The sequence below is a fragment of the Cetorhinus maximus genome, chromosome 25, assembly GCF_964194155.1.
Source record: "Cetorhinus maximus chromosome 25, sCetMax3.hap1.1, whole genome shotgun sequence".
Lineage (NCBI taxonomy): Eukaryota > Metazoa > Chordata > Chondrichthyes > Lamniformes > Cetorhinidae > Cetorhinus > Cetorhinus maximus.
The window spans coordinates 39,175,208-39,190,233 of record NC_135903.1 but is presented as its reverse complement, the minus strand read 5'-3'; the positions used below and the strand labels follow the sequence as shown (position 1 = coordinate 39,190,233).

The 15,026-nt window shown below is 45.8% G+C and overlaps 1 protein-coding gene across 1 annotated transcript in view; it reads right to left on the bottom strand.

Moving 5' to 3' along the window:
- The window catches only part of mrc2 (mannose receptor, C-type 2), a 278,857-nt gene that overhangs the window by 60,136 nt on the left and 203,695 nt on the right, over positions 1-15,026 (bottom strand). Inside the window, exon 16 of the mRNA XM_078529833.1 lies at positions 6,461-6,493. Coding sequence (XP_078385959.1) covers positions 6,461-6,493 — 33 coding nt within the window. The remainder of the gene's footprint in view (positions 1-6,460; positions 6,494-15,026) is intronic.

Genomic DNA, 15,026 nt, shown 5'->3' with positions numbered 1-15,026 from the left:
ACAAAGACTAAATCAAAAATGGAAAGTTCTGGAAACAGCTGGTCAGACAGCATCTCTTGAGAGAGAAAAGCAGAGTTAACATTTCAGGTCGACAACCTTTCATCAGAAGGCCTTTCAGAAGATGCATGTGAACACCACCACCTGCAAGTTCCCCTCCTAGCCACACACCATCCTGACTTGGAAATATATAGCCGTTCCTTCACTGTCACTGGGTTAAAATCCTGGAACTCCGTTCCTAACAGCACTGTGGGTGTACCTACACCACCTGGACTGCAGCGGTTCAAGGTGGTGGTGAAGGGCAATTATGGATGGGCAATAAATGCCAGCCTTGCCGGTGATGCTTACATCTCAATAAGAAGGCTTTTTAAAAACTGGAAGAAGTTAAAGATTTAAAGGTTTATAAAAGTGGAGAAGCAGGAAAACTGTGTGTGGGCAAGACAAAGTTAAACTGTGAACAGAGGAGTTTCTGCTTTGTAATCCCCACTCATTTGGGTTTGTCCAGTTCAGTCGCTGGGACGGCCAATGCAGATTTGTAAAAAAACAAACAAGACATTCAAAAAAAACCTGGAGTTCATGTTTCCCAGTTACAATATAGGGTCACACTGCTCAGTATCCTGACTTCTCTGGGACAACATTATATTCTTGCTGGAAAAGCCAGCTGTCTCAGTTTCATAAAAGCAAAATACTGCAGCTGCTGAAAATCTGAAATAAGAACAGAAAATGCTGGAAAAACTCAGCAGGTTTGACAGCATCTGTGGAGAGAGAAACAGAGTTAATGCTTTGAGTCCATATGACTCTTCATACAGACTCGAAACGTTAACTCTGTTTCTCTCTCCACAGATGCTGTCAGACCTGCTGAGTTTTTCCAGCATTTTCTGCTTTTGTCTCAGTTTCACGACCGTTTTAGGTTACATTTTCTGAGTTTCGGATGGAGTGGGTGTTGGAAATCTCACCACAGCCTACTTTAATGTATGGAAAACCATGAGCTGAGTGGGGAGATTCCTGATGTAACCTCCCAGTTCATGAGGCTCTAATGCTGGGAGCACATGGTCTGAAAATGTGTCCACTTGCTCATTTGCTTGCTCTCCAGTGAAAGAAGCATAATGCAACACCACCAGGGACGCAAGGCTATTTCACCATCCAATGCATAAGTCAACGTTGTCTATTAAATCTGTAGGGAGTCAACCGGCTGAGGGAACAGATGATTCCCATTTACCTTCCGCCTTTGGCTCCTTAACTTATTCACACACCCTCTGTCTCTGTCTGTGTCTCTCGCTGGACCAGAGGTGGGAGGGAAAAAGTACAATGTTTCCAGTGAAAGGCTGGGGGACAAATAGTGGCAATGAGCTGGGTGAAAGGAATCCAGCGCAGGAGTAAATAAAATCAGGTCAAAATTCAACGCGTGCTAGACCCCGGTCAAACTGACCTTTAAGAAGATTTGGAAATCTCCAGAGCTTCCTGATCCCGCGCTAAAGGAAAGGCAACCCGGGGGCAAACCCTATGCAGGATAGGTTGGCATTGGGTTTGAAAGCGGGTCACCTAATTTCTTGCCAAAGTGTGGCCAATAGCTCTGGCGATCAGGATCTGAATCTCCAAACAACTGGATGCCAACATGTGTGTGGAACGATCAGTCAGACAGTAGCAGTAATGAACAACCAATAACTCCAATCAGCTGGTTTGGATTTCCTCAATCAAAAGAGTTAAGAGCCATGTATTAACTTGCAAGGACTGGAACAAAGGATCCTTTCACCTGAAGCCCTTTTTACAATCGTTATTTTTTAAAGAATTCTAGACTGCACAAAGCGATGTGACTGGCTTCACCAACGAACGAGTTTGATGTCTTTAATAACTAGATAGGTGAACACCTTTGTTACCAGTCGCTTTGATTTCAACCATTTGAAATAACTTCCTGTTCATTTCTGGTCAACATTTATCTTTCAACGAACATCACCAAAATAGATGACCTGGTTATTATTCTCATTGCTGTTTGCGGGATCTTGCTGTGCATACGTTTGCTGCCATGGTTCCTACATTACAATAGTGATTACACTGCAAAAATACTCTGATCATGAAGCACTTTGGGATGTCCTGAGGATGTGACAGACATTATATAAATGCAAGCTATTTCTTTAGTTGAAGAGAAGGGATAAGATTTTTATTATTGTTTCAAGATTTTTTCAAGTCTTCATACTCCATGGAAATGAATGGTTTCTGATTTGTCCTTGCGGGGGCATGGTTCCTTAGCATATATATTAGACCTTCTTAGTAAATGATCAAAAATATCCTCCAATTAAACATTGGTTAGAACATCGCCATTGGGACGGATTTTCACTAATGAGGCAAGAGGCTCGAGTTTAGGAAATTTCTCGACTTGGCAGGTGTGCCTCTGCCTGCACTGTTTCCACTCTGGAGAGGCAGGAGCAGGATTGAGTCGGGCGTGCTGACCCCAGAAGCAGTTTGGATGTGGCCCCAGTGGCGGGCAAGTGCTGGGGTGGGCTGGTTAGAAGGACCATCTAGTCCTCTGGGACTTCAATCCAGTTGTATTAAAGGCCATTAGGCTATTTGGGGACTGTATCAACAGACATAGATAGCCAGACATCTGTTTCTCCAAATTACCTCATTATGAATGCTAGGCTGAACTCCAAGACTCACTTGGGATCTTGAGGGTCTTGACAGAGTGGATGTGGAGAGGATGTTTCCACTTGTGGGGGAATCTAGAACTAGGCTTCACAGTTTAAAAATAAGGATTCACTCATTTAAGACAGAGATGAGTAGAAACATTTTCTCTGAGGGTCGTGAGTCTTTAGAGCTCTATTCCTCAGAAGGCAATGGAAACAGAGTCTTTGAATATTTTTAAGGCAGAGCTAGATAGATTTTTGTTAAACAAGGGGATGAAAGGTTATTGGGGTTAGGCAGGTATGTGGAGTGGGGATTACAATCAGATCAACCATGATCTTATTGAATGGCAGCGCAGACTCGAAGGGTCAAGTGGCCTACTCTTGGTCCTAATTCGTATGTTTGTATGTACTAATCAATTAGCTCAGCAGGGGTCTGTTTATGCAGGCTGAAGTGAAGTGTTATCTGTGATTGATTGACATCTTTATGAGGTTGTAATAAGTTATTCTTTCTTTGATCTGTTTTCAATGCCTTTATGTTTATTTGGACACAATTAAGAAGTATGAAGTTGGGTAAAGCTTCTGTTATTGAAGCTACGAAAGGAAGTATCTGACTGACACTTTTATAGGGTTGCAAGTGCAGCAGTTTCTTTCAAAGCAGTTTGCTGAATGGATGTTTGTTCATGGTCATTTCAAGACCTGCCATTGTTATTATATGACTGACTGGAGGTTCAGTCCATAGTGTATACTGGGTGAGTGGACATGGAGGGGGCATGGTTAAAACCTTTTAAACATACCTTTCAAAAGGTTGCTGAATCCAGAGTATGTTCGTAACTCCTCTGAGGGGCTGTGAACCGCAGGACCTTAAGAAGCTGGCCCGACTCCATGAAATATACAGGGGGCCGGGTTGTATGAGATGTCTACCCCCCCGCAACCTTATCCCATGCTGATGAAAATTATTGATGCCAGGAATGGGTGTGGGAATCTTGGAATCGGGTCCCACATGCCACTTTTGAAGGCCTCCAGAATTGGCCCAACTCTGCTAACTTTGTTCAATAAACATCAATTATACCCTCTCCCTGGTCATTGAGGCTGAACCAGACCCTGGCATCCTATTTTAACCCTGAGCTTCCAACCACATATCCCCTCCATCGCCAAGACTGCCTACTTCCATATCTATAACACTGCCAGGTCTCTGCCCCGCCTCCACTGATCTGTTGCTAAAACCTCTATCTTTATTACCTCTAGACTCGATGATTCCAGTGCTCTCTGGACTGGCTTCCCACCTTGCCACCTTCTGTAATTTTGAGAACATCCAAATCTCTGCTGTCCTCATCCTAAGTCCCATTCACCCGTCCCTCTCTGCTCCCTAATCTACATTGGCTCCTAGTCTGCCACTGCCCACATTTTAAAATTCTCATCCTTGTTCTCAAATCCCACCATGGCCTCAGCCCTTCCTATATTCTTCAACCCTTTAACCCTCTAAGATCTCTGCACTTCATCAAGACAGGCCACTTCCTAACCCTGATTGTCACTGCTCCACATGTGGTGGTCGTGCCTTCAGCTGCCAAGGCCTAAGCTCTGAAATCTCCTCCCTGCACCTCTCCAACTTTCTTTCCTCCTTTTAGAACGCTCCTTAAAAACTAACTCACTGACCAAGATTTCCGTCACCTGTCCTAATATCTCCTCAGGTGGCATGGAACCAAGACAATGCTCTTATGAAGCATCTTGGGACATCTTACTACATTAAAGGTGCTATATAAATGCAAGTCGCTAACGTTCTTTATTTTCTGCAGTCAACAAGTGAAGCCACATCCACTATTTTAGCCAGAAAGGGAGAGTTATCTGGGGACAGGCCCAACATTTTATCATCAATGTTCCTGGTTTGTGGTTGGTATGAATCACCAAGGTCTTAGCCCTAAGCAGCCCTCATCCATGTCTGAGTCAGGATGCATGACAAACTTTAGTGTAACACGCTGTAGACATGTAAATTTCTTGTGGTTGATTGATTTAAATTGTGTAGCCAAATTACAACGAATTAGAACTGAAGAACCAGGAACATGTGTGTCAAATGCAAGGAAGTCAGGTTGAAAAACTCAGACAGGAATCAATGAGACGTGACAATGACAAACGAAACATTCAATAAAAGCAACGCACAAGAAAAAGACATGAACCAAGTGTACCAAATACTTCTTTGAAACTGTTTTCAGCAGTCATCATAATGTTTCCAACAGAGGCCTGTGTCCCTGTGAGAGGCCTGAGCCTTAATTTCATGGGGCTTCCCAAGAAGTGTTCATTTCTAACAACACAGAACATTCTAAGTGCTCGGGCAAATATCTTATGCAACTGATAGTGAATGGCTGATCAGCTAATGAGAGATAAACTGGGGACACATTCCACTTATGTAGCCCTTTACCATGTCAAAACATCCCAAAGAATTTCACACAATGAATTATTTGTGTAGTGCAGTGACTCTTGGTATGTAGGCGACATGGTAGTTATTATACAATAGCAAGCTTTCAGAGAGACAGCAATCAGGTGATTGACCAACTCATTTGTTTTTTTGGTGGTATTGTTTGAGGGAGGAATGTTGGCCAGGCCACTGGTAGAACTCCCTACACTTCATCAAGTAGTGTCCTGGGATCTTTACCATCTACAGAAACAGGGAGACAGCTGCCTCAGTCTAACACCTTACGCAAACAATGGCACCTTCTTCATTGTTGCATTGGAGTGTCAGCCTAGGCCACGAACTGAGATTCAGCAGTTAGGGGTTTGAACTCTCAGCTTTCTCAGTCAGAGATGACAGTGCTTAGAAGCTGATATGTGGTAACCTTTATGATTATTGCACAATGATACTGAGAAACCTGGCCATTGATGCAACACAAAGAATTCAGGGGCAGAATCTTCTGTTCGGCGTGCAGGGGCGGGCCCTGTACGCTGATGGGTAAAATGACGCGCGGTGACATCAAGCGTGCCAACGTCATCCCAATGTCACCACGCGTCATTCCGATCTTTAATTCAGCGGGCATGCACCAGAATCGGCTGCGCGCCCGCCGAACTGTCAAAGGCCTGTTAAGGCCATTGCCAAAATAATTACAGTGATTGTCAGGGCTGCCCGTCCAACCTTAAGGTTGTCGGGCAGGCGAAGAGCCCAGGCGGCCCTCTCATTTTTCATGAACCCTCATCCACGGGCGGGTTGAGGTTTCATGAAGGGTTTATTAATTAAATAAAATTTTTCATGAAAATTCATAAACTTGTCCTGGCTCATGTGACACTGTCACATGAGGGGACATGCCTGAATAATTTTTTTTTTGCCATCTTTATAACTGAACTTAATCTCCCTGAGGGGGATTTCTGCGCTCTCTCAGGCGCATGCGCAAAAGAGCATAGGCCCCGACTCTTCCTCCTCCCCCCCACCCACACAGGTAGTGTTGAGCGCTTCCAGGCTTTAATTGGCCCACCCACGCAAAATGGCGATGCAGACGGCGATCAGCTCCCTGACCGGCCCGCGCCCGCTCCTGACCGGCCCGCCTGACAGGGAGAAAATTCTCCCCCAGGAAATGCCCTGCTCAATTCAAAATTATAGACAACATCATTCACATGACAAGGGCAAACGACACTTGGGGTTTATTACTGGTGGTGAATTCTGAGCCCCTCCCTTACAATACAATGGGCGGCATTTTCTGGCCCCTCCTGCCAGGGGGTTCTTCCGGTCCCACCAAAGTCAACGGAGATTTGAATGGCTCGCCACACCCACCGTGAAGGAACCTACTGCAGTGGGGCCAGGAAATCCCGGCCAATGTCTCTCAGTCATTACCCCATAACTGTGATAAAACGCTATGTACCTTCAGTGTCCTCTGGCTCTTTCACAACAGCTCCTGTGGGAAGAAGGAAGAGTTGGTTAGAACAGTGGAGCTAAGCCTCAGTTATAGACCTATTAACAGGAGTTTACAGTGTGTGCTGTCAACCAAAGCAACTGCTATTATAGGGTTGTACACTATAATGAATAAATGCCAGTGCTGTGCGTGCTAGGAGCTTTTTGGCAGATTTGGCACATTGCATCTGGAGCAGCAACAGACAAAAGAAACAGAAGTAGGTTGGAATTTGTAGATGAGCTGTTAAAGCCATAGTACTCTGGTTTGACTGGGGCTCCAGAGCTCTGCTGACTGGGAAACCAGGTAGTACCTGTGAGGCAGGTGATTAACATCAAAGGATGGAGTTATGAGGGAAGATGGGACAGAGATGAAAACAAAAAACTACTGCGGATGCTGGAAATCCAAAACGCATTGTTCCAATGAAGCCCAACGCAAACTGGAGGAACAGCACCTCATCTTCCGACTAGGCACTTTACAGCCTTCCGGGCTGAATATTGAATTCAACAACTTTAGATCTTGAACTCCCTCCTCCATCCCCACCCCCTTTCCGTTTCTTCCCCCTCCCTTTTGTTTTTTCCAATAATTTATATAGATTTTTCTTTTCCCACCTATTTCCATTATTTTTAAATCTATACCTGTAATGCCCTGTCAGTCTTTCCACCCCATCCCCACTAGAGCTGTACCTTGAGTGTCCTGCCATCCATTCTTAATTAGCACATTCTCTTTGATAATATCACCACCTTCAACACCTTTCTGTTCCTTTGTCTGTGACATCTTTTGATTATCTGCTTCTATCACTGCTTGCTTGTCCCTACAACCACCCCCACCCCCCAACTTCTCTCCCCCCACCTTAAACCAGCTTATATTTCACTCCTCTCCTAATTTTACTCAGTCCTGTTGAAGGATCACAAGGACTCGAAACGTCAACTCTTTTCTTCTCCGCCGATGCTGCCAGACCTGCTGAGTTTTTCCAGGTAATTCTGTTTTTGTTTAAGATGGGACAGACTTGGGCTCTTTCACTATGAAGGGAGGGGACCTCATAAGAAAACACAAAGAAACAGGAATAAACTTGCATTTATTTGAAGCCTTATCTTGGCCTCAGGATCCCACAAAATGCTTCACTTCCAAGGAATTACTTTTAGAGTATAGAATATAAAAGGAGTGGAGGTGCAGGGATGGTGTAAAATTTCCTTGGAGTTAAGATGAGTTAAACTGCTTCCCCCACCTGTATTTGTCTTGTGATGATGGTAAGTTACATGAGATTTGACTGAAATGCGTTGAAAAAATGCAGTCCACCAGAGGAAGTTGTTGGATTGTATTTGGAGTTTCAGTTAAAGGTCAGTTATCTAGCCTTTGCTGAGGCCTAAATCAGACAAGGGTCAGACTCCTGGTGAGCAAAATTCATTGAAATGCTCAAAATACGGAATATCTTTACTAGAGTGATACACGGGATAAAGGCCTTCAGTTATAACTCAGTAAAATTTAAGTTAGTTGTGGGAAAAGACAAAGATGGACCAGAAATAAAGGTTCTGAATTGGGGGAAGGCCGATTTTTAATATGATAAGACAGGATATGGCCAAATTGGACTGGGAGTAGCTACTTGTAGGAAAATCTACAAAAGAGCAGTGGGAGTCATTCAGAAAGGAAGTAGTGAGAGTGCAGGGCCAACATGTTCCCGTAAAGGTGAAGGGTGGGACCAACAAGTCCAGAGAACCCTGGGTGTCGAGGAATGTGCAGGATTGGATAAGGGAAAAAAAGGGAAGCTTATGGTAGATACCAAGGGCTCAAAACAACGGAAGTCCCAGAAGAGTATAGAAAGGTGGTGGCGTAGTGGTATTGTCACTGGACTGGTAATCTAGAGACTCAGGGTTCAAATCGCACCATGGCAGATGGTAGGATTTGGATTCATTAAAAATTAATCTGGAATTAAAAGTCTAATGATGATCATGAAACCATTGTTGATTTTCGTAAAAACCCATCTGATTCACTAATGCCCCTTTAGGGAAGGAAATCTGCTGTCCTAACCTGACCTGACCTGGCCCACATGTGACTCCAGACCCACAGCAATGTGCTTGATTCTTCATTGCCCTCTGAACAGGGGCAATTAGGGGTGGGCAATAATACTGGCCTAGCCAACAATGCCCACATCCCACGAATGAATAAATAAAAAGTTCAGGGGATTACTGAAAAAATAAATTAGAGTGTAGAGGGGGGCATGAAAAAACACTGGTAGGTAAAATAAAGGAACATCCAAAGGTGTCTTATAAGTATATTAGGGACAAGGGGGTAACCAGGGAAAGAATAGGGCCCATTAGGGACCAAAGTGGCAATCTGTGTGAGGAGCCCAAGGTATAGGTGAGGTTTTACTTCAGCACTTTTAAAAAATTCATTCCTGGGATGTGGTCATCGCTGGCTGGGCCAGCATATATTGCTCATCCCTAGTTGCTCTTGAGAAGGTGGTGGTGAACTGCCCTCTTGAACCGCTGCAGTTTGTGTGATGTAGGTATACCCACAGTGCAGTTAGAAAGGGAGTTCCAGGATTTTGACCCAGTTACAGTGAGGGAATATATTTCCAAGTCAGGATGGTGAGTGACTTGGAGGGGAACTTCCAGGTGATGGTGTTCCCATCTATATGCTGCTCTTGTCCTTTTAGATGGTAGTGGTCGTGGGTTTGGAAGGTGCTGTCGAAAGAGCCTTGAAGAATTCCTGCAGTGCAGCTTGTAAGTGATACACACTGCTGCTACTGTGCGTCAGTGATGGAGGGAATGAATGTTTGTGGATGTGGTGCCAATCGAGCGAGCTGCTTTGTCCTGGACGGTGTCAAGCTTCTTGAGTGTTGTGGGAGCTGCACTCATCCAGGCAAGTGGGGAGTATTCCATCACACTCCTGACTTGTGCCTTGCAGATGGTGGACAGGCTTTGGGGAGTCAGGAGATGAGTTACTTGTCACAGGATTCCTAGCCTCTGACCTGCTCTTATAGCCACAGTATTTATATGGCTAGTCCAGTTCAGTTTCTGGTCAATGGTAACCCCCAAGATGTTAATAGTGGGGGATTCAGTGATGGTAATACCATTGAACATCAAGGGGCGATGGTTGGCTTCTCTCTTGATGGAGATGGTCATTGCCTGACACTTGTGTGGCACGTATGTTACTTGCCACTTGTCAGCCCAAGCCTGGATATTGTCCAGGTCTTGCTGCATTTGGACATGGACTGCTTAAGTATTTGAGGAGTCATGAATGGTGCTGAACATTGTGCAATCATCAGAACATCCCCACTTTTGACCTTATGATGGAAGGAAGGTTATTGATGAATCAGCTGATGATGGTTGGGCCAAGGACACTACCCTGAGGAACTCCTGCAGCGATGCCCTGGAGCTGAGATGACTGACCTCCAACAACCACAACTGTCTATGTGTTAGGAATGACTCCAACCAGCGGAGAGTTTTCCCCCTGATTCCCATTGACTCCAGTTTTGCTAGGGCTCCTTGATGCCACACACAGTCAAATGCAGCCTTGATGCCAAGGGCAGTCACTGTCACCTCACCTCGGGAGTTCAGCTCTTCTGTCCATGTTTGAACCAAGGCTGTAATGAAGTCAGGAGCTGAGTGGCCCTGGCAGAATCCAAATTGAGCGTCAGTGAGCAGGTTATTGCTAAGCAAGCGCTGCTTGATAGCACTGTTGATGATCCCTTGCATTACTTTAGTGATGATCGAGAGCAGACTGAGGGGCGGAATTGGCCGGGTTGGATTTGTCCTGCTTTTTGTGTACAGGGCATATTTGGGCAATTTTCACATAGCCGGGTAGACGTCACTGTTGTAGTTGTACTGGAACAGCTTGGCTAGGGGCGCGGCAAGTTTTGGAGCACAAGTCTTCAGTACTATTGCCGGAATATTGTCAGGGCCCATAGCCTTTGCAGTATCCAGTGCCTTCAGCCATTTCTTGATATCACACGGGGTGAATCTAATTGACTGAAGACTGGCATCTGTGATGCTGGGGACCTCTGGAGGAGGCTGAGAAGGATCATCCACTCAGCACTTCTGGCTGAAAATTGTAGCGAATTCTTCAGCCTTATCTTTTGCACTGATGTGCTGGGCTCCTCCATCATTGGGGATGGGGATATTTGTGGAGCCTCCTCCTCCAGTGAGTTGCTTAATTGTCCACCACCATTCATGACAGGATGCAGCAGGACTTAGATCTGATCCGTTGGTTGTGGGATCGCTTACCCCTGTCTATCACTTGCTGCTTATGCTGTTTGGCACACAAGTAGTCCTGTGTTATAGCTTCACCAGGTTGACACCTCACTTTTAGGTATGCCTGGTGCTGCTCCTGGCATGCCCTCCTGCACTCTTCATTGAATCAGAGTTGATCTCCTGGCCTGATGGTAATGGTAGAGTGGGGGAGATGCCGGACCATGAAGTTACAGTTTGTGCTCGAGTATAACTCTGCTGCTGCTGATGGCCCACAGCGCCCCATGGATGCCTGGTCTTGAGTTGCTAGATCTGTTTGAAATTAGCATGGTGGTAGTGCCACACAACACAATGGAGGGTATTCTCAATGTGAAGGCGGGACTTCATCTCCACAATGACTGTGCAGTGATCACTGATACTGTCCGATACCATCATAGACAGATGCATCTGCAGCAGGCAGGCTGGTGAGGATGAGGTCAAGTATGTTTTTCCCTCTTGGTGGTTCCCTCACCACCTGCCACAGACCCAGACTAGCAGTCCTTTAGGACTCGTCCAGCAGTGGTGCTACCGAGCCACTCTTGGTGATGGACATTGAAGTCCCCCACCCAGAATACATTCTGTGCCCTTTCCACCCTCAGTGCTGTTCAACATGGAGGAGCACTGATTCATCAGCTGAGGGAGGGTGGTATATGGTAATCAGCAGGAGGTTTCCTTGTCCATGTTTGACCTGATGCCATGAGACTTCATGGGATCCAGAGTCAATGTTGAGGACTCCCAGGGCAACTCCCTCCTGACTGTATACCACCTCTGCTGGGCCTCTTCTGCCAGTAGAGCAGGGCATACCCAGGGATGTTGATGTCTGGGACATTATTAGTAAGGTACAATTCTATGAGGATGACTATATCAGGCTGTTGCTTGACTAGTCTGTGAGGCGACTCTCCCAATTTTGTCATTAGCCCCCAGATGTTAGTAACAAGGAGGACTTTGCAGGGTCAACAGGCTGAGATTGCCACTGTTGTTTCCGGTGCCTAGGTCGATGCCGGGTGGTCCGTCCGGTTTCAATACTTTTTTATGACTATGTAGCGGTTTGCTAGGCCATTTCAGAGTCAATCGCATTGCTATGTGTTCCGGAGTCACATGTAGACCAGACCAGGTAGGGACAACATTAGTGAACCAGATGGGTTTTTACAACAATTGACAATGGTTTCACGGTCATCATTAGACTTTAATTCCAGATTTTTTTTTATTGGATTCGAATTCCACCATCTGCCATGGCAGGATATGAACCTGGGTCCCCAGAGCATTACCCTGTGTCTCTGGATTACTAGTCCAGTGACAATATCACTACACCATTGCCGCCCACACCCCCCCCCCACCCCCGCCGCCTTGCATCTGTATTCACTACAGAGAAGGAAGATGTAGGTATAGAAATCAGGGAGGGGGACTGTGATATACTTGAACAAATTAGCATTGAGAGGGGGGAGGTATTAGGGGTTTTAGCAGGCTTAAAAGTGGATAAATCCCCAGTCCCAGATAAGATATATCCCAGGCTGCTGTGGGAGGCAAGGGAGGAGACTGCAGGGGCCCTGACATTAATTTTCAAATCCTTTCTGGTTAAGGAGAGGTGCCAGAGGACTGGAGGACAGCTAATGCACCATTATTCAAGAAGGGTAATAGGGATAAACCAGGGAACTATAGGTCAGTGAGTCTAACATCAGTGATAGGGAAACTTTTGGAAAAGATTCTGAGGGATAGAATTAATTTCCACTTGGAGAGGCAGGGATTAATCAGGGATAGTCAGCATGGCTTTGTCAGGGGGAGATCATGTCTAACAAATTTGATTGAATTTTTCGAGGAGGTGACTAGGTGTGTAGATGAGGGTAGTGCAGTTGGTGTAGTCTACATGGACTTCAGTAAGGCTTTTGACAAGGTCTCACATGTGAGACTGGTCAAGAAGGTAAGAGCCCATGGGATCCAGGGCAATTTGGTAAATTGGATCCAAAATTGGCTTACTGGCAGGAGGCAGAGGGTGATGGTCGAAGGTTGCTTTTGAGACTGGAAGCCTGTGTCCAGTGGTGTACCACAGGGAGCGGTGCAGGGTCCCTTGCTGTTTGCAGTGCACATTAATCTAGACATGAATGTAGGGGGTATGATCAGTAAGTTCACAGATGACACGAAAATTGGTGGTGTGGTAAATAACAAGGAGGAAAGCCTTAGACTACAGGATGATATAGATGGGCTGGTCACATGGGCAGAACAGTGGAAAATGGAATTTAATCCTGAAAAGTGTGAGGTGATGCATTTTGGGAGGACTAACAAGGCAAGGGAGTACACGATGAATAGTAGGACCGTAGGAATACTGAGGATCAGAGGGACCTTGGTGTGCAGGTCCATAGATCCTTGAAGACAGCAGGACAGGTAGATAAGGTGGTTAAGAAGGCATGTGGGATACTTGCCTTTAGTTGTCGAGGCATTGAAGCAGAGAGGTTATTGTGGAGCTGTATAAAACATTAGTTAGGCCACATCTGGAGTAGTGAGTGCAGTTCTAGTTGCCACACTATAGGAAGGATGTGATTGCACTGGAGGGGGTGCAGAGGAGATTCACCAGGATGTTGCCTGGGCTGGAGCGTTTCAGCTATGAGGAGAGACTAGGTAGGCTGGGGTTGTTTTCCTGAGAGCAAAGAAGGCTGAGGGGGCACTTGGTTGAGGTGTACAAAATTATGAGGGGCATGGATAGGGTGGATAGGAAGAAACTTTTCCTCTTAGTGGCGGGGTCAATAACCAGGGGGCATAGATTTAAATAAGGGGCAGGAGGTTTAGAGGGGATGTGAGGAATAATGTTTTCACCCAGAGGGTGGGAGGTATCTGGAACTCACTGCCTGAAAGGGTGGTAGAGACGGGAACCCTCACAACATTTAAGAAGTATTTAGATGAACATTTGAAATGCCATAGTATACAAGGCTACAGACCAAGTGCTGGGAAATGTGATTAGAGTAGATAGGGACTTGATGACCGGGACTTGATGACCGGTGTGGACACGATTGACCGAAGGACCTCCCTCTGTGCTGTAAAACTTTATGTGGAGAGACTAAAAAAGTTGAGATTGTTCTTCTTAGAGCAGAGAAGGTTAGGGAGGATTTGGTAGAGTGTTTAAAATTATGAAGGGTTTGAATTGAGTAAATAAGGACAAACTGTTTTCCCTGGCAGGATGGTCAGTAATCAACAGAAATGGATTTAAGAGAATTGGTAAAATAAGCAGGAGGAAAGATGAGGAGGAGTTCATTTGATCTGGAATGTGCTGTCTAAAAGAGCAGTGGAAACAGATTCAACAATAACATTCAAAATAGAATTAGAGAAATGACTCCTCCAACATCCTCAGAGGAATTCCACAGCAGAAATGCACTTGTGGGCATTGCAGAAGCAAGATCCCGGGTGGCAACTTCCTGCATGTTCTCCTCTAGGCTACTCGGGCAAGTGGGGGAGGGTCCTTTATCCCAGTGACAGAAGGAAGAGACCTCCCTACCTCACCATGCAAGACTGGATGAGATCGCGGAGAAGGCCAGCAAGCATGGGTCATCCAGAGAACCGGGATGCAGTGCTGCAAGCATGGCAACAACCTTCGCTGCTCCACAAGGGTGAGTAGCATAGGTCAATTCCCTTAGGAGGGTAGCAAATGGATAAGCAAAGGTGCAAATGCTACACAGGGACAGCCACAACATGTGAGTGGAAATGGTGGAGGCAGCCATACTGCCTTGGAAAGGAATGGCTATTGCTTTGTCAAGGGGCACGTGCCTGACACTGCTGACCCTTACAAGGTGGCACCATTGTGGCCAATGCCACATGCATGCCATTGGCCACAGACACAGCAGCAAGTATGTAAGGTGATTAGGCCTTGTGCTTGCTCTAGTGTAGCCATTAACATTGTTCTTCTAGCTTCCTCCAGGAGAAGGGAGCCCAGACTGGTGGTGGCGACCTGATCATCAGCATCCTAATGTCCATGGATGAGGAGGCTCTGGGACTTGCTGAGTATCATCGTGAGTTATCACCAAAGTCTGCAGCTGATCCTTTGAAGGAACCAGAAGTAAAGAAGTTCAAGGCCACAATTACTTTGATGGCTGAAAGCAAAATACTGCGGATGCTGGAAATCTGAAACAAGAACAGAAAATGCTGGAAAAACTCAGCAGGCCTGGCAGCATCTGTGGAGAGAGAAACAGAGGTAACGTTTTGAGTCCGTACGACCCTTCTTGTGAAATGTGATGAAATTTAAACTGTTTAAGGGGGTGCGGCAGGTGAAGCTGGATAGAAGGCCAGTGATAGGTGGGTACAGAGGAGAGATTGAAAAAGATGTC